The 22629-nt window shown below is 52.4% G+C and overlaps 1 protein-coding gene across 4 annotated transcripts in view; it reads right to left on the minus strand.

Moving 5' to 3' along the window:
* CPNE5 (copine 5) overlaps positions 1 to 22304 on the minus strand; it is a 95236-nt gene extending 72932 nt beyond the window's left edge. Inside the window, exons 1-3 of one of the 4 annotated variants that reach the window (XM_003897525.4) lie at positions 21584 to 22304; positions 6035 to 6075; positions 5080 to 5126 (exon numbers count right to left, since the gene is read on the minus strand). In XM_003897525.4, the coding sequence (XP_003897574.1) occupies positions 5080 to 5126; positions 6035 to 6075; positions 21584 to 21678 (183 nt within the window). In that variant the 5' untranslated portion in view covers positions 21679 to 22304. Of the gene's footprint in view, positions 1 to 3101; positions 3115 to 5079; positions 5127 to 6034; positions 6076 to 12984; positions 15634 to 21583 lie in introns of those variants that run through there. The other 3 variants (XM_009205028.4, XM_009205029.4, XM_021937189.2) reach the window with 3 other exon arrangements.
* Between the last annotated feature and the right edge of the window lie 325 nt (positions 22305 to 22629).

The following is a 22629-nucleotide window of genomic DNA, read 5'->3' on the forward strand; positions in this document are numbered from 1 at the left end:
GATCATCTGAGGTCAGTATTTCAAGACCAGCCCAGCCAATATGGTGAAACCCTGTCTCTACTAAAAATACAAAATTAGCTGAGCATGGTGGTGCACAGCTGTAATCCCAGCTACCCAGGAGACTGAGGCAGGAGAATCATTTGAACCTGGGAGGCAGAGGTTGCAGTGAGCCGAGATCATGCTATTGCACTCCAGCCTGGGCAAAAGGAATGAAACTTCACTCAAAAATAAATAAATAAATAAAGCTGTGTGAAACAGCATGTGCCCTAGGGGTGGCCCATGTGGCTGAGCTCTGCCATCTTCACTCCTGGAGTCTGGGCATGGGTCCTGCTCACCTCTCATAAATGAGGTCAGCCTCCTTGATTTTTACAGACCCTTCTGTTCTGATATTCTCACTCTACAACTCCAGCTGTCCTCAGCCTGACATCCATGAACTCCCTGTATTGACTCTTTCTCTATCTTGCAAGCCTCATATCCTGAACACCAGCCATGCTCCTCTGTCTGTGCTGGACGGCCTCCGTTGTCCCCTCTGGTTCCACTCCCAGCCTTTCCCCACACTGCTCTGTGCCCAGGAAGGCTGACCCAAGTAGACTGCCCCAGTGATCTGTTGGCCCTAGGTCTCCTAGTGAGGTTCCACCAATGGGAGGCACCAGCAGGAGATAGGAGGGCAGGAAGAGAATGAGGTTGCCTGAGTTGACTACGTCCCTCCACTGGGGCTCCTGGTCCTGTTTGGAAGTCCCTTGGGGTTCCAGAAACCAGGATTCCCCTTCCTCCCCAGGCCTGGAGTAGTAATGGCTCCCTCCTATTGCTACCCTTGAGACTCACCATCTTTCATTAATTTCCTTGAACCCTATCCACCCCTTTATTACATCCCTCAACAGTGCAGGATGCTACTGGGCCCCTGGGTTTTCGCACATCACTGAAACCTGAAACCCCGCTCAACTCAGCTTCTCCGCAGACTGAGGCCAGTCCTGCCCCATCTGTAGAATGAGGAGGTTGAGCCAGATGATCTTGAAAGTTCCTTCCAACCCATACCTCCTCTGCTCCACATCATGCACCCCAGGCAAATGGCTTGTGTTTCGGCTCAAATTCCATCAAAAAAAATCCAAATGACCTGTCAAAATGCCTTAGTTGAACGTGGCCTTCCGGCTGCGACTTTCCCTCCCTGAATTCCCATTTTCTTCCATCCATACTTCCCTTCTCATCGTTTCCTATTAGGATTGTTCATCCACATGTGTCTCCCCTTCCAGGCTGCATATCTAGTTCCAATTCACACATTTGGTGATGCTCTGTTCTTTTGACCCATCTCCCTATCTTCCCCAGCCCCTGGTATATTGCCTGGCACTTCATAAATGCTTTCTGTTGCAAATATTAACTGAGATGGGAAGAGCAACTAGCAAGGCCCCAAACACTTTGGATGATGCTGTATAATGAATATTTACTAAGCACTGACCATGCACCAAGGCACTTTACTTCCGTCATCTCGTTTCACCCTCACTATAGGCCTATAAGGTAGGAGTTACCCTCTGATGCCAGATGTGGAAACTGAGGTGCAGAGAGGTTAAGTAACTTGCTCTAGGTCCCACCTCCAGAAAGGGCTGGAGTCAGGAGCAAGCACAGGTGTATTCCACACCAAGGCCACCGGTCTTGCCTCTACTACACCCTGCGGTGGGTGTAGTAACAAGATGTGACTTGGATAATTAGAAACCCTCAACCAAATGGAGACAACTCTCAATTACAGAATGTAATTAATGGCTCGCCAAAGAGTGCCCTTCTGAAGAGCCCTTCCAGACTTTCCTTCAAGAATCATGAAGACATTAACACATTCCTCGTTTCTATGAAGCGCAGCCAAAAGGCCTCAAAAGTAAGTAGTTCACTTAAGCAGGCTAAATGTTTCCCTAGCAATCTGGTTTATGCTTTAATTGGCATAGACTCTTGGACAGGGTGGAAGAGTAAACTTTAGCCCAGCCCCTGTGGAAATATTTCCCACATTTTTTTGTTTTTGTTTTTTCTGAGACAGGATCTCGCTCTGTCACCCAGGCTGGAGTGCAGTGGCGCGATCTTGTCTCACTGCAACCTCTGCCTCTCGGGTTCAAGCGATTCTCGTGTCTCAGTCTCCCGAGTAGCTGGGATTACAGGTGCAATGGCAATGTTTTTGCTTTGAGAAGAATCTTGCTCTGTCGCCCAGGCTGGAGTGCAGTGGCGCGATCTCAGCTCACTGCAACCTCCACCTCCCGGGTTCAAGCAATTCTCCTGCCTCAGCCTCCCAAGTAGCTGGAACTACAGGCATGGGCCACACCCAGCTAATTTTTATATTTTTAATAGAGATGGGCTTTCTCCATGTTGTCCAGGCTGGTCCTGAATTCCTGACCTCAAGTGATCCGCCCACCTCTGCCTCCCACAGTGCTAGGATTACAGGTGTGAGCCACTGAGCCCTGCCCCCACATGTTTTCTTTCTTTCTTTTTTTTATTTGTTTTACAGATGAACTTCCCACATGTTTCATGAATAAAATCACCCCTTTCAGCCTCTTGGTCCCACCAAGTCTGGGGACCGGGGGCAGAGGGAGACAGTTCCGGCCAGTCCACCAACGAAGAAGGGAAATTCATTAACAAAGCCTGGGTTACTGAAGTGTCACTCAGACTTGATTTAAGACTTTATTAAGCCTTTATTAAGTCTGGGAAGGCCTCCTCACCCTCAGGCTCTCGGCATCGGTCATTTTGTGCACTGTCCCCCTCCCTTCCCCTTTCCTTGGACCCTGGGGACAAGCCTGCATCCTTCTGTTCTTCACAGCTGCCTCCTACCCATCTCTTAGTGGAGACCCCAGGCAGAGTCTCTATCAGGAGCCCACCAGCCTCCCTCCCAGGAGTCAGTGGAGATGGGCATGGGGTGGGGCTGCCAAGGCCAATAGGGCCACACCTTTGGGTAAATCACCTCTTCCCCCCATTCTGGTGCCTCTTCTGATCACCTGGAGCAAGTGCAATCTCCAGCCAGCTCAGGCAGCCATGAAGGCCCCTGCAAGCCGGCTTCAGCTCTGCCGCCCAGCAAGCGCACCCCACCTCCCACCGTGGAAGAAAACAACATTCCTCCCTCGGCCCCTCACCTCCTGGACTTCAACCTTGTCCTTGCTCAGCCAGATCCTCTTCTCCAAGAGAAAGGAGGGAGGTTTTGTTGTTCAAACAGGAGCTAGAGGCTCCCATGACCCCGCATCCTCACCCAGTTCCCCTTCCTCTGTTTCCTCTTTTCACCTGAAAACATTCTCCCGCGAGAACTCCGTGAGGGAGGGAGGAGGCAGAGGTAGCAATGTGGCAACAGCCACCATGGCCTTGTCAGCCTCTGTAGGCCCAGCTCCCTTTCCTAATCCATTCTTTTTTTTTTTTTTTTTTTTTTTTTGAGATGGAGTCTCACTCTGTCGCCCAGGCTGGAGTGCAGTGGTTCGATCTCGGCTCACTGCAACCTCCGCCTCCTGGGTTCAAGCAATTCTCCTGCCTCAGCTTCCCAAATAGCTGAGACTACAGGCACGCGCCACCACGCCTGGCTAATTCCTAATCCATTCATTTTTTAAACAACCATGTATTAAGCACCTACTGTGTGCTGGACTGTTCTAGGTGCTCCGAATGTAGTAGTGAATAAAGCAGATGAAAATCTCTGCCCTCGGGGAGCTGACACATGACAACATGACAAACAAGATAAATAAGTAGCCTGGCAGGGTGGCATATGTCTGTAATCCCAGCAGTTTGGGAGGCAAAGGCAGGAGGATTGCTTGAGTCCAGGAGTTCCAGACCAGCCTGGACACATGCTGAGACCTCCTATCTACAAATTAAAAAAAAATTTTTTTTTTAATTAGCCAGGTATGGTGGCATGTGCCTGCAGTCCTAAATACCCGAAGCTGAGGCCGGAGGATCGTTTGAGCCCAGGAGTTTGAAGCTGCAGTGAGTCATGATCACACCACTGCACTCCAGCCTAGGCGACAGAGGAAGACCCTGTCTCAAATAAAAACCAGTGAAGAGGAATAAGAAGTGTTGGAAGGTTGGAACGTCAGACAGGGTGGCCAGAGGAGGCCTCCACAGGGTGACATCTGAGTTAAAACCTTAGGGAAGCATGGAAGGGCCACTAAGCCATGCGGGAAAAGAGCACTCCAGGAAAAAGGAAGAGCAGGTGAAAAGGCCCTGAGGCGGGAGGGGCCGTGTGACTGGAGTGGAGTGGGGAGGGGCTCAGCGTCAGGAGATTAGGTCGGCAGGGAAAGGAAGTCACAACGTGTGGGGACTGAGGGCCATGAAGGCACGGTGGTTTTGCGTGATGGGAGCCACAGGAAGGCTCTGAGCAGAAAAGAGACAGAATTTGACCTGGGTTTTAATAGGATTCCTCTGGCCTCGGGGTGGGGAATAGAGTGAGGGTATCTAGGAGACCCCATTCACCTCACAAATGTCCCTGCCATTCTTGGGAGTGGGCCCTTTAAGTCAGCCCTCTCCCCCTACTCCCTGTTACAAGGGACAAAAGGCACATGGAGTGGGGGTGGGGAAGGGATTGGAAATGAGATGAGGCTGGAAAAGGGCGTTGTCCTGGGTTGGGGTGGGTTTTGGAAGCCAGGGTGGGTTTTGGAAGCCAGGGTGGGGTTTGGAGCTGGGACTTGATTCAATGCAGAAGGGAGTCAAAGTTTTCTGAGCAGGGAAGTCACCTCACCGAAGCCACGCTCACTGTAGTCAGAAACCGTGGGAAGGAAGGTTGCTGTGGATGAGGCCTGGTGCTAGAAGCTGCACTCATGCCTCCAGCCAGCAGACAAGGTCTTAATGGGCACGGACTCCTTCTGCGTTTCCCTGAGACTGGGACTCCCTGAGGACATGGCTATGTCTCCCCTCAGACTGGGGCTTCCTGAGGGCAGGAACCATCCCCTCCATCTTCAGTCTCTTCATGCAACAACAGGGATGGGACTCCGTGGTTTGCATACCTTGCTAGCCTTCAGCAGGGCTTAGATGCTGCAGTTAGAAACACGTCAGGGAAATTGCTCCCGAATTAGAGTCAGACAGGCAGACAGACAGGAACAAGCTGGTGTTTCTGGTGTGGGAAGGGACTGCACCTACCTCCCGCCACTGCTTGTTCTCCATCCCTTGGGTATACATGACGCACACTGTAGGGAGAGGAGAAACAATGGATTAATACCTCAGGCCAAGAGGAAGGAAGGATTAATACCTCAGGCCAAGATGAAAAGGATCCTAGATGGGCAGGCGCCTCAGCAGACCCAGCCTGGGTAGCACTGTTGGATCTGGGTAGGGGTAGAGGGTGTCTCTTGGGGTGGCTGAGATCTTGGTGAGTGAGTCTAGGAATCTGGCCCCCCAAGCCTGGACAGGGTTCTAGATACACCAATTCAGAGGGGTTGCATTGGAGAAGGGAGACTAGGTGGGCCTGGAAGGGGCAACCTTTAGGAGGAGGCTCAGGGCCTCCTCCTAAGCTTCTAGGCCACAGCAAGGGTCTGAAGTGTGAGGCAGGTAGACAGGTGGGCATGATGGAGGACAGGCAGAGGTGTGGTGGGGGAGAGCATCAGAAACCCGCATTGCTCCTTTACAGCCCAGGGCAGTTTCATGAGGCCTCTGATTTTCATCAGTCCCACTTTACAGACGGGAAAACTGAGGCTCAGAGGTGGCCAAAGACCCATCCAGGTCACACACTTGGGTGGCACTGCTCAAGGCTTGAACCTGGAAACTCCAAAGTCAGTGCTCATCCCACCAGATCACCTGCCAGCCAATTGGAGCTCTTAGGCATACTGGTTTCTCTGGGACCCTGTGGCCCCAGACCTCCAGCTCCTCCCAGCCTGCTCTGTTGTGTTGAGGCTTCACAAGCGTGTGGGCTGGGAATGGTCAAATCTCCGCAGTAATCTTTCTCAGACACTATGGGCGAAACATTAAACAGGCTTGACACACTTTGAACGGCGCCTGGCACATGGTTAGCACTCAGTAAAGGCTCAAGCATTGCCACTGTAATTAGTCATAGCGTTGTCACTATTATTGTTACCGTTCTTACTGTCAGAGCAGGACTTACGTGGGTCGGACTTGGAAAACATGTCTTTGTCCAAGAGGTTCCTGAAAGAGAAGGAGAGAGGAGGGGTTAGCACGGCCAGCTGAGAGGAGGCGACCTCAGGGGATTCAGGCTGTTACTGAGCCCTGGAGGCTGCCTCTGGCCTGCCTCAAGCAAAAGAGTTCCACAATCGTTTATTAGACTTCATTAAAAGCCAGGCACTGGGCAGGCCCTGGAGGTTCCTCAGCCCACCTGCCTAAGGTGTGCAGAGCTCCCTACCTCCCACCTCCATCATCACCACAAGCACTCCAGGTAGGTGCCCTGGCCCTGGTGCCCTGTGTCACACAGCCCCTCACCATCGGGCGATTTCCCAAACTGCCCAATGTCTTAGCCCTTTCTGGAAGCTCTCCTTTAATTACTTCTCTGCTTCTCAAAAAAATAAAATAAAGCAATCAGAACATATCCATCTAGTCTCCCATTTTCTTAAGGCTCTACTTACAGCCAGTTTATTCGATGGTCTCATCTGTGCTGATGGATTAATGAATTACACCTCCCAGGGGAAGGAGACTCATTTGGATAACGTCCTTCTGTGGTCAAGACCAGGGCTAAGGCTAATATATGGCCCTGATAATCAGACTGGACGGCACAGCAGCAAGATGATGGACACAACATTTGGGGACAGAACTGTCTTTCAACAGGTGCTAAGCTCCCATTGTCCTGCCTCCATGCAATAAAGGCTCCCACTTACTGAGCCCCAGTGACGGGTCAGGCAGTGCGCTGTTTTACAAACATGAGCTCCCCGATTCTCATGCTGCCCTTCAAGGTTGGTCCTGGGCAGGCGTTGTCCCATCTTAAAGATGTGGAAGTGGAGGGGAAGCACCTATATCCTGCACATCTGGTATCCCTCGTTTCACAGTGACCTGTTGCTGTCAGGAAGCAACACATCCCAGTGGAAACGCAGTCTCTGGCCGGGAAGTCATTCAACCTCTCTCAGCCTGTTTCCTCATCAGTACAACAAGACGGTAGTATCAGTCTTGAAGGCTGTTGATGCCCTGCCTGGATCCCCTCAGCCCTCACAGTTCCTGTACACACCCATGGTTTCCTCTTGTGTCTATTTCTCTCCTGAGGGCTTTCTCGGGCAGGCTGTCCGAAAGAGCTGGAAAGTTTATGCTCCCAAAGGGCAGCACTCAACCAACAGGAAGGTGCTAGAGGACGAACTGCTCAGCTTCTTCACTCACCCCGGAGACAGCTCTGCCCTACAGTCTCTCTGAAGTCCCAGAAGGACTGAGCCCCAGGGGCTGCCAGGAGACCTACCCATGAATGTGTCCCATGCTGACCAGGTCTCCCCTTCCCTGCTCCCCTGGTGAGCTGCCAGGCAAGCCCTTCCTGCCTGTGTGGCCGCTCCTGCCAACACTGCCCTCAAGTCTTGGTTCTTTTCCCAACCATGTCAGCCTTGTCCTGCCTCCCTTCCAGAGGTCCCAAGGGATCTTGTCACCTTCCTTCTCCACTCCCAAACCCCTCACAGGTGCCTCTGCCACTTGAACTGCTTTTCCAGAGAAAAGAAACAGTCAACACTGGTCTGTGTTGCTTCGTGAAAACCAACTTCAAATATCAGAGCTAGGCCGGGCACGGTGGCTCACGCCTGTAATCCCAGCACTTTGGGAGGCTGAGGCAGGTGGATCACTTGAGGTTAGGAGTTCGAGACCAGCCTGGCCAACATGATGAAACCCATCTCTACTAAAAATACAAAATTAGCCCGGCATGGTGGTATGCACCTGTAATCCCAGCTACTCAGGAGCCTGAGGCAGGAGGATTACCTGAACCGGGGAGATGGAGGTTGCAGTGAGCTGAGACCACACCACTGCACTCCAGCCTTTCTCAAAACAGCAGCAGCAGCAGCAACAACAACAAAACAAAACAAACAAATGTCAGAGCTAGATGAGGCCCTGAGGAGGATCTGTTCCTCTTTCTCCTCCATGATGGGGACACGAAAGACCAGGGAGAGGCAAAGGGCAGCCATGGCCCACGGCAAGCAGTGGTAGAGACAGAAAGGTCTAGAAGGAGGCCTTACCCTGAGTCACTGTCACCAAAGCCCTCAGCAGTGACAGTCTGTTGGGCAACTTGACCCCGTAATCAACCCTACCACTCATGCCCCGCACCCTAAGGTGGGAACCAAAGATCAACCAACAGACAGACAGACGCAGCAGTAACCTGAGGCCTACACATGGCATCCTCTGGTGCCTGGGGAAGCCCCAGATCGCATTCATGAATCCCCCCAGCTCCAGCCCCTGAGCAGATTCCCACAGATGCCCCCAAGAGAGGAATTCCCAAACAGCTTCAGGAAACCAGTCCCTGGAGAACTCTCACCCCTCCCCGACTCCAGTCTCTACATCCAGGGGCCACTCCCCCAAGGCAGCCGCCCCCAGCTAGGCCTCCCTGACCCCACAGGCAACCACCTCTCTCCTGGCCCCAACCAGCCCCTCCACCAGACCAGACCTGCTCCCAGTCAGCTGTCACTCTGGAAACCATCTGATAAACCTCCCAGCCCTCCACAGACAGCATCAGATGAACGACACACAAGGCAGCTCTGAGAAGTAGGCAGCAGGGGCTGCTACTTCACTCACCCTGGAGACAGCTCTACTCTACAGTCTCTCCGAAGTCACCACAGTCTCTCTGAAGACACCACTTCTACATACAATCATTCACACCGAGGCGGGCTGACATCCCTGGGCCTACATTCTCATCCTGAAGTGTGCTAAATTTGGGGATAGGGGTGTCTATCCTGATTTAAACAAAGGACAAATGCCTTGAGACCAAAGATGACTCTGCAGTAGTGGAACCTGAGGCACAGTGAGGAGCTGAAAGTGATAAGGAGGAGGGGGACTTCTCTACTAAAGCAAGCGCTTTAGGTTTATCTTTGAATTCTATAATGAAATTCAGCAATGACATAAAATCCTCGAATGTTCAAGCTGGAGAGGACCTCAGAGGTCACCTTTCCCAACTCCTTTACAAATCAGGACTGTGAGACTCCGAGGGGCAACACTTGACTCCTCCAAGGTCTGGGTCTCCTCCAAGTGTGGCTCTAGAACTCGGGTCTGGTCGTATCCAGGCTAGGGAGAGAGTGAGACCCTGGACGTCAGCCTAGATACGTGTGTGTTTGTGTGTGTGTGTACGTGTGTGTGTGTATGCGCGTGTGTGTGTGCGTGCGTGTGTGTGTGCGTGCACGCATGTGTGTGTGCGTGAGCGTGTGTATGTTATGGGGGGTGGGAGGGGGAGGTCTTATCAGACAAGTAGATGGGGCTTTTCCTGGTCCTGCCCACTTCCCAGGTGGGCTAGAGGCACACAGCTAGACTAAGAAACAGTCTAACCACCTGGCTCCTTGCCCGGTGACCTCAAGACCCTCACTGAGTCCTGTGACGTGAGTCACCCTGGCAACCAGCACCCAAGGATAAAGCAAACCCTGTTTCCTCCACTCTCCTGAAATTATTCTTGTCATCCTTCCAGACTATTCCTATCCTTCCTCAGTTTTGCCTTTCCTGGACACTGATGGACAGCTACTTCCTCTCTCTCCCCTGAGCGCTCTCTGGACTGTAGTGTGCAGCCCTGTGACTTGTGGGACCCCATTACATACTCTGTACACGCTCGGTTGCAAAATCATGGGTGTATCTGTCTCTCACACAGGCTGTGCATGCCTCCCACGGCAGGGTTCTCCACCCTACCACAGGCCAGCCTAGCACCTGAGTCAGAGTAGTGGCCTGGCAAGCTGGATGGATGAAGGACGACCAAAAAGAATGGCCAGATGGGTGAGTGAAGCCTCTGTCTCCCGACCTGGGTGGCGCACGGTCAAGCTCAGGGACAGCCCCTTGCACTTCCTCTCAGCGGTGGCATGTAGTAGTTAAGTGCATGGGCTCTGCAGTTAGACAAGCTGGGTTTGCTCACCTTGTGCCTCAGTTTCCCTATCTGTAAAGCAGGGTGGGGGAAGTAAAAATAGTTCAGGGCTGCTGTGGAGATTCGATATGTGGAGCATCTGGGGCCTCATCAGCCTTGTCAGAGAGGTCAGCCGTCCTCGGCCCAGTGCTGAGCGGAGCCGTCACTCTCCCAGTGGATGCTCAGGCACACTTGGTAACAAGCACAGCACAAGCAACCTCCACCCTCGCAGGTCCAAGGAAGAAGCCCGCCTCAACACACTTCCAGGGCTCCCTTCTGAGTGCCTTCCCCAACTCAGCCCCTCTTCAGCCTCCCTTCCATTCCCCACTCTCAGCCTCGAGGGCCTTCTGCCTCTCACCTAGGTCCCTGCACCCTACACTCTCTCTAATCCCACACCTCGTCCACACGTGCCTCCATCCATCCCTCTCCCTAACTGCCTGTCCAGACAGAAGCCTCAGGGCCTGCCAAACCTCCTATCTTGGCTTTGGACAGGTGGCTTCTCCCCATGAACAATGGGCCTCACACTTCTGGGGCTCACCCCTGCCCTCGGGTATAAAATGGCAGTTCTTTGGCTCTGTTCCCAGAGTCTGGCTGTGTAGGTCTGAAGCAGGGCTCCAGAAGCTATGTTTACACAAGTGCCCCCCAGATATCCCACTATTATGTCTCTGATGGCAGCCATCCAAATACCACATGTTGAGACACCATCTCTTAGGGCCTCAGTTTCCCCCGCTGCAAAGTCACAGACAACACCACACACATGTGCAGCGAAGGCCCTTCGAGGTAAAGCACCTTCCCCCACTGATCCTCACCCTGATCCACTGAGGACTTCCAGGCCCAGGGGCAGCGAGTCACTTGCCCACAGGCACACAGCCAAAAGCCTGGGGGAGGAAACCGGGTCTTCCGCCCTAAGGAAGGGCCCGAGACACCAGGGCACAGACAAGAACAGACCACAAGTACTTTTTCTCCACTTTCTGTCTTTGGAGAGCACAAAGAGAAATTTTTTTTAACAGGAAAAACGTATTTTTTTTTTTAAGAGCATACAACCCTTCCGCTGTCTGCACAGCAGCCTGGAGCCTGGCTTCTTTTGTCCCTTAAATCAAGGCCGAGGAAGCAGAGCCAAGAGCCCCTCTCCTCCCCGCTTACCCTTGAGGAACCATTTCCAATTCACTGGCAGTGAGAAAACGGTCATTCACTGGACTGTGAGGTCAGAAGTCTCCAAGGCCCCAGCAAGGACAGAAAGCACTGGAAGGGCAAAATGAGAGCCCCTGGCAGGTGCTAAAAGAGGGGCCACAGGGTAACACCTCCCATCTGGGGGGGCTTAAGAAAGAAGCTGGGCACATATAGTCTTAGCTACTCGGGAGGCCAAGGAGGGAGGATCACTTGAGCTCAGGAGTTCGAGACTAGCTTGGGCAACACAGTGAGATCTCATCTCTAAAACAACAACAAACCAAAAAAAAAAAGGTATGAGTAGAGGCTGGGGTGTACCCGTCTGAGAGGGAGACACAACCCTGCCCTCAGGGAGCCCAGTCTGACCGGGAGACATAGCCTCTGCCTCAGGGACTCCTCAGCCAGAGAGGAGACATGTGTGCTCTTGAGCTGAGATGCTGGGTGAACTGACCATCCCTGGTTGTCTCTGAACAAAGCCCATTAGTGCTGCATCAATGCACTGAGCAAAGGCTTTGGCTGCAGCATAGACAGAAACATTTTCCTGCAGCAAGACCCCTAATGGAGATCATGGGTCCCCAGTAAGCAAAGTATGGCATATTGGCATGTATGGATACCATACATATGGAGAGCTTTCATTAGATACCCAAAGACATTCATGAGTCTAAAAAGGTCAAGAAAAGATGGTTTATCTTCCTCCCAACAACTCACCCTAAGCATCCCTCCAACCCTGGGTGAAAAGTGGGGGCATTGAGAGCATAGACTTCAAGCTTCCTCTCTGGATCCAACACGCAACTCTGTCCCTTACTTGCTGTATGGCCTCTGGCATGTCACTTAGCTTCTCTGCGCATCAGTATTCCCATGTGTAAAGAAGGGGTAATAACAGTCCCACCCTCCCAGGTTTTCTGAGATTAAACTCACATAGTAAGTTGCAATGCAGTGCCTGGCGTACAATAAGTGCTCAATAAAGGCCTGTGGAGAATGAAGATGGCACCTAAGAATGCTCCACATTCTCCCCTCTCTGCTCCCTAAAGCCTGGCTTTAGCAGGACCCAAGCCCTACTACCCTTGCCCACCACTGCTCACTGGTTGTACAGCCTTCCTTGAGGAGAGAGTGGGGACAGGAGAGCCAAGGTCAGGTAGAAACAGGAATCCTGGCTGGGCCTGGTGGCTCACACCTGTAATCCCAACACTTTGGGAGGCTGAGGCAGGAGGATCACTTGAGGCCAGGAGTTTGAGACCAGCGTGGGCAATATAGGGGAGACCCTGTCTCTACAAAAAATAAACAAAATTAGCTGGGTGTGGTGGTGTGCATCTGTAGTCCCAGCTACTCAAGAGGCTGGGGTGGGAGGATCTCTTGAGCCCAGGAGGTCGAGGCTGCAGTGAGCCGTGATCACACCGCTGCACTCCAGCCTGGGTGACAGAGCGAGACCCTGTCTCAAAAATAAATAAATACATAAATAAAAGAAACAGAAGGCTGGGCACGGTGGCTCACACTTGTAATCCCAGCACTTTGGGAGGACAAGGCAGGTGGATCACCTGAGGTCAGGAGTTCGAGACCAGCCTGACCAATATGGTGAAACCCAGTCTCTCCTAAAAATACAAAAATTAGCCAGGCATGGTGGTGGACACCTGTAGTCCCAGCTATTTGGGAGGCTGAGGCAGGAGAATCACTTGAACCCGGGAAGCAGAGGTGGTAGTGAGCCGAGACCACACCACTGCATTCCAGCCTGGACGACAGAGTGAGGCTCCGTCTCAAAAAAAAAAAAAAAAAAAGTTGAGAAAGTTGAGTGTAGGAATTGCGAAAACAAAAAAACAAAACAACAACAACAACAACAAAAACAGGAATCCTGATAGTCCCACAGAGGCCCCTGAGGTACTGACCAGCATCACCCCATTTCTGGATAGAGCAATTCACCATAAACATCTGGCAAATGGGGTGGGAGACAGATGACACCCATCAGGTATATAATCTGTGCCAATTCCTTTGTTATGTACCTAGCCTGTGACATTCTATTTACATTCCATATCAATGCCAGAAAGTAGACTTTGCTCCCATTCTATAGGCAAGGCCACTGAGGCTGAGTGATGTGCCTGGTGTCACCGGCTTGTCAAAAGGCATGCAGAAATTTGAACTCTGAACTCTGAAACTCAAGCTCATTTAAAGGTGCCCTGGGGAGTGCTTGCACTACCAAAGCCAAGGTCTCCCAAAGCACCATCTGGGCCAGCAATGCTCCCTCTTATCCTCACTGTCCTGCTTCCCATCCTCAGCCTCTCAGAGCTGCTCCCAAACAAATGACTGAGGAGGAGAATTGGAGGGTTTCCCATCTCCTCCCGCCCGGCTCCCAGACCTAAAAGGCAGAAGTAATCCGAGGAAAGCAGGGCGGGAGCTGGGAGGAGAGAGGCCTTGGCACGTAGCCCCTGGCATTTACCCATCTCCCCTTTCAGATCCCGTTCTCACCCGCGTGCTCTGTTTCCCTGCCAAGCAACCTCACCAAGGTCTAAAAAGCAATTTTCACATGGCTTAAAGAGCTCTCCTTCCTGGGGCAATTTGCTTTTTTATTGTTATTAATTATTGTAATAATTGTCCCTCTCACACTACATGGCCAAGGGAAGGGAGCAGGAGCTCTGGCCTCAGATGCATCTGAACTGGAGTCCCCACATGGCCACATGTGGCCCTGACAAACTACTTCATCTCAGTTTCCTCATCTGGGCATGGGGTCACATACCTGCCTGTGGAGTTGCTGTAAAGTCAACAGCTTCAAACAGAAACGTAGGAAACACACTCAATTCCTCTCTTTCCCTTATTCCCCCTCCTGTCCCATCATCAAGTCTTAAATATTTCTACTTCAAAATATACCCCAAATCTGTTCACTCCTCCCCATGCCACCATCAGTATCATCTGTCACTTGGAGGCCTCAGTAGTCTTCTGCCTAGCAATGCGCTTCCATGCCTGCCTCTCTCTTCCTTAGGGAACCTTGCAATGTTTTGAAATCACACTAAGCCTTTTTATTCTTGGCTGGCAAACTGGCAGAAAGAGAGGCAGTCATGGGTCCAGCCAAGCGGTGCTTGGAGAGTCAGTCACCTAATACTGTCCACCGTCCACTGACTATAGGAAACCCTGAGGAGCAGGCCTCAGAGATGCAAATTCTAGGCTCTTGGAAAGCCTCCTTGCTTTCCAAATGGCCCCATAGATGCCATGGTTGCCCATCCAGCAAACATTGCCCACTCTCTTCCTGCTGACAGAATCCACATTGTTTAGATCCGATGGCGACTCCCTGAAATCCAGGAAGATGGCCCCTGTCCCTAGTCTAGGAGTGCACATGAGACCCAGCTTTGGCCTCTGAAATAGAAAGGAAAGTTTACTGAGAGATTTTGGAAAGGATTGCACTTTCCCCGTAAAAAGAACTTTTCAGAGCAAGGACTCTGGCCTCGTGCCTAGCTTCCTGTCTTTGGATGCAGTTGTGATGCCTGAAGCAGATGCAGCCATTTTGTAACAATGAGGCCTACTGCTAAGATGATAGCAAAACAGAAAGACAACAGGGTCCTTGATGATAAAGTGAGCTGACAAAGTAGCCCTGATATAACCTACCTCCAGACTCACTGTGATCTGAGAAAAATAAATGCCTTTCAGGTTTAAGCCACCATTAGTCAGATTTTCTGTTACCTACATCTGAATCATTCCTACCCAAGCCTGACTCCTCTTTGCCCCAGAGCTTTCCAGCCTAATTCCCCAGCCTCCTCCCTACCCTTTCTTCCCAAGGGTAGAATATCTCCAGTGATCGCCTTGAGTCTGAACAGGGTGAACTGTGAGCTGGGAGAGGAGGGATGGTAAGCTACTACAGTGTGGTCTGGATGGCATTGAAGGCTGACTTCCATCCTGTGACTCTCTCTGGTTTGCTGCTCAGAACCAGAGGCATCTGTTAGCAAGGAAGCCTCTCCCATCCCCGGGGAGAGAGTGCCTACCTTTTGGTCACACCTACCACAGTTGGTACTCAGGCCTCCACCACCATCCTCCTGGAGAACCCAACCTCCAATCTCAAGAAGCCCTCAAGGCCTTGAAGTCTGAGAGAATAGGATTTGGATCCCTCTCTCCAAAATGTACTCACTGTGTAACCTTGGGCAGGTCTCTTAACCTCTCTGAGCCTCAAATTCCTAATCAACAAAAAGAGAAAATACTACTATCTATCTATCCTAGTTTAAAAGACATAGCAATTGTGATTGGCAGAAATATAAGATGGCCTCCAAGATTCCAGTCTCCTGGCACACATGTCTGTATAATCTCCTCTCCTTGAGAGTGGGTGGGACCTGGGGGTATGATAGGTTAGTCACTCAGGTGATTGGGTTATGCTGTATAACAAAGGTGATTAGATATTCACTCTTGTGATTACAGTTACTTTACATAAGACTCTGTCATAGCAGTTTAGGGAGAGATTCTCCTGCTGGCCTTGAAGAAGTGAGCTGCCATACTGTGAGGGGGCCATGTGGCAAGGGCCTGGGGCCAGCCTCTAGGAGCCGAGAGTCACTCTGGTCCAATAACCAGAAAGAAAACAGAACTTTAATCTCTGCAAGGGGTAGATTCTGGGCGGTAGCGGTGGCTCAAGCCTGTAATCCCAGCACTGGGAGGCAGGGCGAGTGGGATCCGCGAGGTCAGGATCGAGACCATCCTGGCTAACCGCGGTGAAACCCGTCTCTACTAAAAAGCTACAAAAACTAGCCAGGCAAGGTGGGGTGCCTGTAGTCCCAGCTACTCGGGAGGCGAGAATAGGCGTAAACCCGGGGAGGCGGGCTTGCAGTGAGCTGAGATCCGGCCACTGCACTCCAGCCCCACAGGCGACAGAATGAGACTCCGTCATAAAGAAATTGAATTCTGACACCCACTAGTGAGCTTGGAAGAGGACTCAGAGCCTTGGATAAGACCACAGCCCTGCCAATGCCTTGATTCCAGCCTAGTGAGACCCTGAGCAGAAAAGCCACTTTATGTCATGCCTGGACTTCTGACCTACAGAAACTAGGAAATGAGAAATGGCTGTAGATCGAAGCCACTAGGTTTGTGGTAATTTGTCACGTAGCAATTGAGAACTAATATAATAATCTTAGTTTGAATTATGTAAAAGTATTATGTGAGGCCAGGTGCAGTGGCTCACACCTAATCCCAGCACTTGAGAGGCACAGGCTGGAGGACTGCTTCAGATCAGGAGTTTGAGATCAGCCAATCAGCCTGGGCAATTGAGTATGACCTCACATCTACAAAACAATTTAAAAATAAAAATAAATTTTTAAATTAAAAATTAGCTACGTGTGGTGGTGTGTGTGCCTATAGTCCTGGCAACTCAGGAGGCTAAGGCAGGAGGATCGCTTGAGCCCAGGAGTTGGAGACTGCATTGAGCTATGACTCTACCACTACCACTGCATTCCAGCTTGGGCCACAGAGACACTATCTCAAAAAAAAAAAAAGAAGAAGGAAGGAAAAAAAAAAAAAAAAGAAAAACAAGTGGTGTTATTTATTTGAATAGGTTAAAAGCAGATGGACTGGGTGTGGTGGCTGCCTGTAATCCCAGCACTTTGGAAGGCCAAGGCAGGCGGATTACCTGAGGTCAGAAGTTTGAGACCAACCTGACCAAAGTGGTGAAACCCTGTCTCCAGTAAAAATATAAAAATCAGCTGGGCATGATGGTGCATGCCTATAATCCTAGCTACTCAAGAGGCTGAGGCAGGAGAATCGCTTGAACCCGGTAGGCAGAGGTTGCAGTGAGCAGAGATTGGGCCACTGTACTCTAGCTGACAGACACTGTACTCTGGGTGACAGAACAAGACTCCATCTCAAAAAAATAAATAAATAAATAAAATAAAATAAAATTAGAAAGTTGAGTGTAGAAATTGCATACGGTTCAGCCTAATACAATGTAAAGTGCCTAGCATGCAGTAGGCACTCAGCAAATGCCGCTGTTATTATTCCCCTAGCTCCACTGACCTGAGTACCTTGGTGTATTCAGTGGCTAAGTGGACTTCTTTTCCTAGCACTGGCTTTGACAGCTGCCGCACTCCCCCAGGCTCCTCCCTCCCCCAAACCACCCTCTCCCTGCCTGTCAGAAGAAAGCGCTCAGAGCTATTCACACCCCTCCTGAGAGGCCCAGGGCACAGCTCCTGAGCCGGGCTGCCTCTCGGGCTCCAGGGCAGCAAAACGCCAACCCGAACAGAGAGCAGAAAACAATATCTCTGGGGCAGAACAACAGCTGCCCACCAGCCCCATACCAGCTGGTGGGGAGAGGGCAGCCAGCAGGGCTAAGCAATCGGCTGCTTCCAGCTTGCCCCGCCCCATCTTCCCTGGGTCTTGGGAACCCACGATGTGGAACTGTGCATCGCTTCTCCAGCAGGACCCTGCGCAAGTGCAAAGGTTTCTTGTTATGTAAAAAATGCAAATCATTCTTTCTAACCAACATGCTGGGCCAGATTCCTGCATGGAGACCTGAAAAATAGTGGGGCCTTTGGATAATGGAACGTCGGACAGGTAAGTTTTGATTGACACTGCAGGATGGCTTGCACAGTCAGGAAGGGTCTAGAACAGGCCATCAGAGGAAGGAAGAGCTCTTGGCTCAAGGGAGGAGGGTCTTTAAAGTCACATTTTTTACAATGTCTACTGGTCTCTAGTTCCACAAACCATCTGCCCTACTCACTCCCAAAACAACCCTTAAGAATCTCTAAATTGGCAGGACACAGTGGCTCACGCCTGTAATCCTAGCACTTTGGGAGGCTGAGGTGAGTGGATAACCTGAGGTCAAGAGTTCGAGACCAGCCTGGCCAATGTGGTGAAACCTTGTCTCTACTAAAAATACAAAAGTTAGCCCTGTGTAGAGGCAGGCACCTGTAATTCCAGTTACTCAGGAGACTGAGGTAGGAGAATCGCTTGAACCCAGAAGGCAAGGTTGCAGTGAGCTGAGATCGCGCCTTTGCGCTCTAGCACTCCAGCCTGGGCAACAGAACAAAAACTCCATCTCAAAAAAAAAAAAAAAAAATCTCTAGATTGATCAGATTTCCAGGACACACAGAGACCCTGGGAGCCAGCTATAGAGGCAAATTTTTATTAACTTCCAGGTGTCAAATAAGCAACAACATCAATCGCTATTCATGGATTAATTCATTTAAGCCTCATAACTGATAAGGATCATTATGCTTCCTTTACAGATGAGGAAACTGAGGCATAGACAGCTTAAGTAGCTTACCCAAGGTCATAGGAAGACAGCTGGGATTTGAAACCAAGGAGACAGATTCCAGGGCTCACATTCATAACCATTGTGCCAAATAACCAAAGGCTTTCTAATCTTGGGGCCTGAGTTTACTATAGTCAGTAAAAATAATTGTTTGGGAGTATCGTATACTCTACCTGAATCAGGGGCCTGAAACTGTCCATCCCACAGTGTCATTTGCCTTCAGTGGAGACTTGGCCCCATGGTGGCCCTGTGCTCTGACTCAGATGTGCCCCTGTGCCAGGCAGCTTTGCTTAGCTAGCTGAGCCCTAGGATGGGCACAGCAGGTGCCAGATCCTCCCCTAGGCACAGAGCAGAAGGCTCCTGGGGCTGCAGGAAATGGTAGGCCCCTTCATGAGGAGGAAGGCAAGTGGAAACAAGTGTTCCTGGGAGCCAGAGGTGGGAACTCATAATCTTCCCTGAAACATTGGCCCCTCTACCCCAGCTGCCTATCCTGAAACCCTCTGGAGTTCTCACCCTGCCAGCCCCTCTGCCTGCCCTACTGTTCTGTGCCCACCAGCAGGTGTCACTTAGATGCTCAAGGCAGAGCATCCCAGAGCAGCCTCTCCTGGGGCCCCGACAGCACTGACCACAGGGTGCAGGGGGGAGGTACTTGACTCTTTAACTGGTGACCGTGGAGTGAAGAATATGCTGGAGAAAGCCACTCTCTGCATCTCTTCCTCCTCCCTGTGCTCCTCTCCTCCTCCTTTTCTCCTCCTCCTCTCTCTCTGTTCTGGAACCTGAATAGTTGGGCCAGGCTGAGGCAAAGAGATGCATCTACAATTTCAAGGCCACCCAGACTGTTTTCTCACCTCCCCTCTGTTCTAAGTGACTGTTCCCTCCTCATCCCTCCCCACCAAAACCCACTTCCCCCCACCTCTGGTTTTCTGGAGAACATGAGTAGGGCCCAGGTCAGGGTCTTCCTCAGCTCATGGATCATGTCCCTCGAAAGGGAACTGACCCAGGGTCAGCCCCAGAACCACATCCCCCGGGAAGGCCTCTTATGCAAGAGGTTTGAGTCCTTTGGACATCTTTACTTTCAGAAAGCAGACAGGAGGGGCCAGGTGCTACCGCCTTCTGGTGATCATTGTAGCTACTTATTGAGCACCTACTGTGTGCCCAGCAAGTGCAAAGTAGCTTGCTAGGTGCTTCATGCTCCTCCACTCCTGCAAGTTAATTCCTCCAATAGTATTTGGCACAGTGCCAGGCACTGCTCTAAACACACAAGCTACCTTGGTGAACAAGGCTTCTCCATGAGTACATGCTGCTTATTGTTTGTACCTGACAAGTGGGGGAAACTGAGGCTTAAAGTTTGCCCCAAGTGGTGAAGCAGAGATTCTGTTTCAAGGTGTCTGACTCCAAAGCCACAATATCTGCCCTCCATCTCCTTTCCTCTCCACTGGAGTAGAGGGTGCATGGGTCTGTCTCAGGGTAGGAATCCCTGCCCTCAAATGCTTACACAGTTGCTTTGAGAGGGGAGGGATGACGTCTGCACACCTGAGATGTCTCAAGAGGTTTCATCCTCAGTATGTGAGTGACCCTGTGGCCCAGGCTGAGTACCTAGGGCCCAGGGGACCCAGAAGACAGTGATTTGAGCTGTGTGCCTCATGGTTGAGAGGATGCCTGGAAGTGGGGAGCATGAGGCCAGGCTTTTCGGGGGAAGGGGGTCATGAACTTGCAGAGATAAAGGAAGAGTGAAATCTGGATGGGGAATGGGCTGTTCAGAGGCTTGGAGGTGGGAAGGATCCCAAGACAACTGAAGAGGACAGGCATGATTGAAGGCTGGGAGGGAGCCCCAGGCGCAGGGGTGTGCATGCAGGATAAGGGAGGGGAGGCCGTGCTGCTTTTGACGGCTGAGGAGGTGAGACTGGAGCTAATGGGCCATCAGGAATCACCCAGCAGAGTAATGACAAGATGCAAATGGCGTTGGGAGATGATCCTGAGGGCATGGTGTATGGGACCTGGGAGCTATTACAGGAGCCCCCAGAGGGCCTGGCTTAGGAGGGCAGCTACGTTCAACCAGATCAGCCTTCACTCTCACTTACCTCCAAGTCTTCAAGAGAAAGTCACCCTGAGTCCTTCCCTCTTTCATGCCCCTGCCCAGCCTCTCTGGCTCTACCTACACCTCATCAATGCCACAACTTTGTAATACAGGCTTGGGGGCAACAAGGTTACCTCTCATGAAGGGTCTGACCAGGGAGCAGTCTGGAAGAGGATGAGATGGGTGATTTGGAACAAGGGCACAGCCAGGGCTCCAGAAAGGCTGCCAGTTATTTGGGGCAGGGGGCATGGCATCTGTGGGGGAAACTCAAAGTGGGTGATGCTTGCGTTGTAGCACATGATCCTAGGCCAACCACAGAGAGACTGAACTAGGGAAAAATCCCCCTTTGCCACCCATACCCTCTTACTGCCTGGGGCAGCCTTCCCCCGAGCTAGGAGAACCTGGGGCAGACCCAGTTCTTAGACAAAGAAGTTACCCCCAAACCCTGTGTGACATGAGTGAGGATTTGGGCGTGGTAGCCCACAAAAATATTCCCCCTCCTCCTCTGTTGGACTCTACAATTTCACAATCAGTGTTCTATTCCTTTGGCTTAACATTTTTGACCCAAGTTATTTTTTTAATGGTGCCACTTTAAGTTGTTATCATGTATCCACACCTCAGTATGAACGAGTCAATCTGATCTTTTTCCAGGAGTCAATTTCATTGTTGAGGGAGATGAAGGAAGGCTTTAAAATCCTAGAGTCTAGGACAGTGGGGTGGGGGAGAGTGGTGAGGGGAGATCGGGATGCTGGGGCAAAGGGGCAAAGAGAGAAGAGAGAAGGGCATAGAAGGGAGAGGCTGGAGAAGCCTGGGAGGGATGAGAGCATATCACTCACTTCGTGATTTGAGGATGAGGTGATCAGAGATAGCCTGAGCAGAGACCATAGTACAGCCTTTTACCAACTGCCTCTCCCCACTTGGGTGCCTGGACCCCCTGTTCCTGTATCTTGATAGCTCCTCGAAGCAACAGCCTGGAGCGCAAACTTTCTGGGATATGACCCCAGCCTGGCTTCCTATTCTGCGGTCGCCACCCGCAGCTGGACAGGGGCTCTTGGCAGATCGGCAGGGGGGCAGTCCTGGAGACCAGGACACTCTGGCAAGGGGGCGCGCGGAGGTTTAGGATCGAAGCGGCAGGGGCCTCGGGGCTCTGCGACCAGAGCCGGGGGCAAGGGGACCCGGCCAGCGGGAGGCTCACCTGCAGGACACGGTGATCTCCACCTTGGTGGCCGGGATGCTGCCCGCCAAGGAGTCGAACTCGCTCAGCGACGCCATGTCCTCAGGCTGCTCCATCGCCCACCGCACCCCCCACCCCAAATTAGTCAATCCCTGCGCGATTCACGCCTCCTCCGGAGCGACTGGAGCCCTGGGCTCTCCCCCAACTCCAGAGCCAGAGCTGGGCGGCAAGGGGAGGAGAGAGGAGCGCGAAGAGGGGGCGTGGGAAGTGAGAGAGGGAAGAGGGCGGAGGGAGCGGGGGCCGCGGATCGAGGTGGGGGCTCGGGTGACGCTGCGAGAAGGCTAGGTGCCCAGCGGGGAAGGGCAAGGAGCCCAGGGAGCGGGGCCACAGCGGGGAAGGCGGAGAGGGGCGCGGGCAGAGGGGCGCGGGGACAGGGCACCGGGAGGGACGCGCGGAGTCGTGGAGAGGGGCACCAGGAGAGGGACGCGCGTCTGTGGGCAGCGGTAGAGGGGATGCAGGAGACAGGGAGAGGGGCGTCAGGGGCGGGAGGCGCCGGATGGGGCGCTGGCAGCGGGGGTGGCGGGGCGCCGGCAGCGCGGAGCCCGGGGCGCCCGGGCTGCGCCGCCTCTCCCTGGGTCTCGGCGCCGGCGGCGACGGGGCTGGGACGCGGCTGCGAGCGCCACCTCCTCGGCTCGGGCTTCGGCTCCTGGGCGCCCGGGCTGCGGGAAAATCAAATCTGCCCGAAGCCGCAGCCTCCCGCCACCCGGGAGCGCCAGAGGGGGCGCCCGCAGGGGCCGGGGCGGGGCCGCGGGCGGGGTCTGCGCGCAGGGTGAGTGTGAGCGTGTGTGTGTGCGTGTGTGTGTGTGTGTGTGTGTGTGTGCGCGCGTGGCGGGCCGGGGGACGCGGTCCAGATGCTGGGGACGTGGTGACAGCAAGAAGTGGTCCTGGTCGCGCGCGCCTTCGTGTGCTCCCGCCCCCACTCACCACCCCTATCTCCCATCAGGGGACTCCATCCTGGGGGAGGGAGAGGTCTCTTTTTTTTGAGAAAGGTCTATGCAAGGCGGAGA

This window comes from Papio anubis, chromosome 6, assembly GCF_008728515.1.
Source record: "Papio anubis isolate 15944 chromosome 6, Panubis1.0, whole genome shotgun sequence".
In the NCBI taxonomy this organism is placed as follows: domain Eukaryota; kingdom Metazoa; phylum Chordata; class Mammalia; order Primates; family Cercopithecidae; genus Papio; species Papio anubis.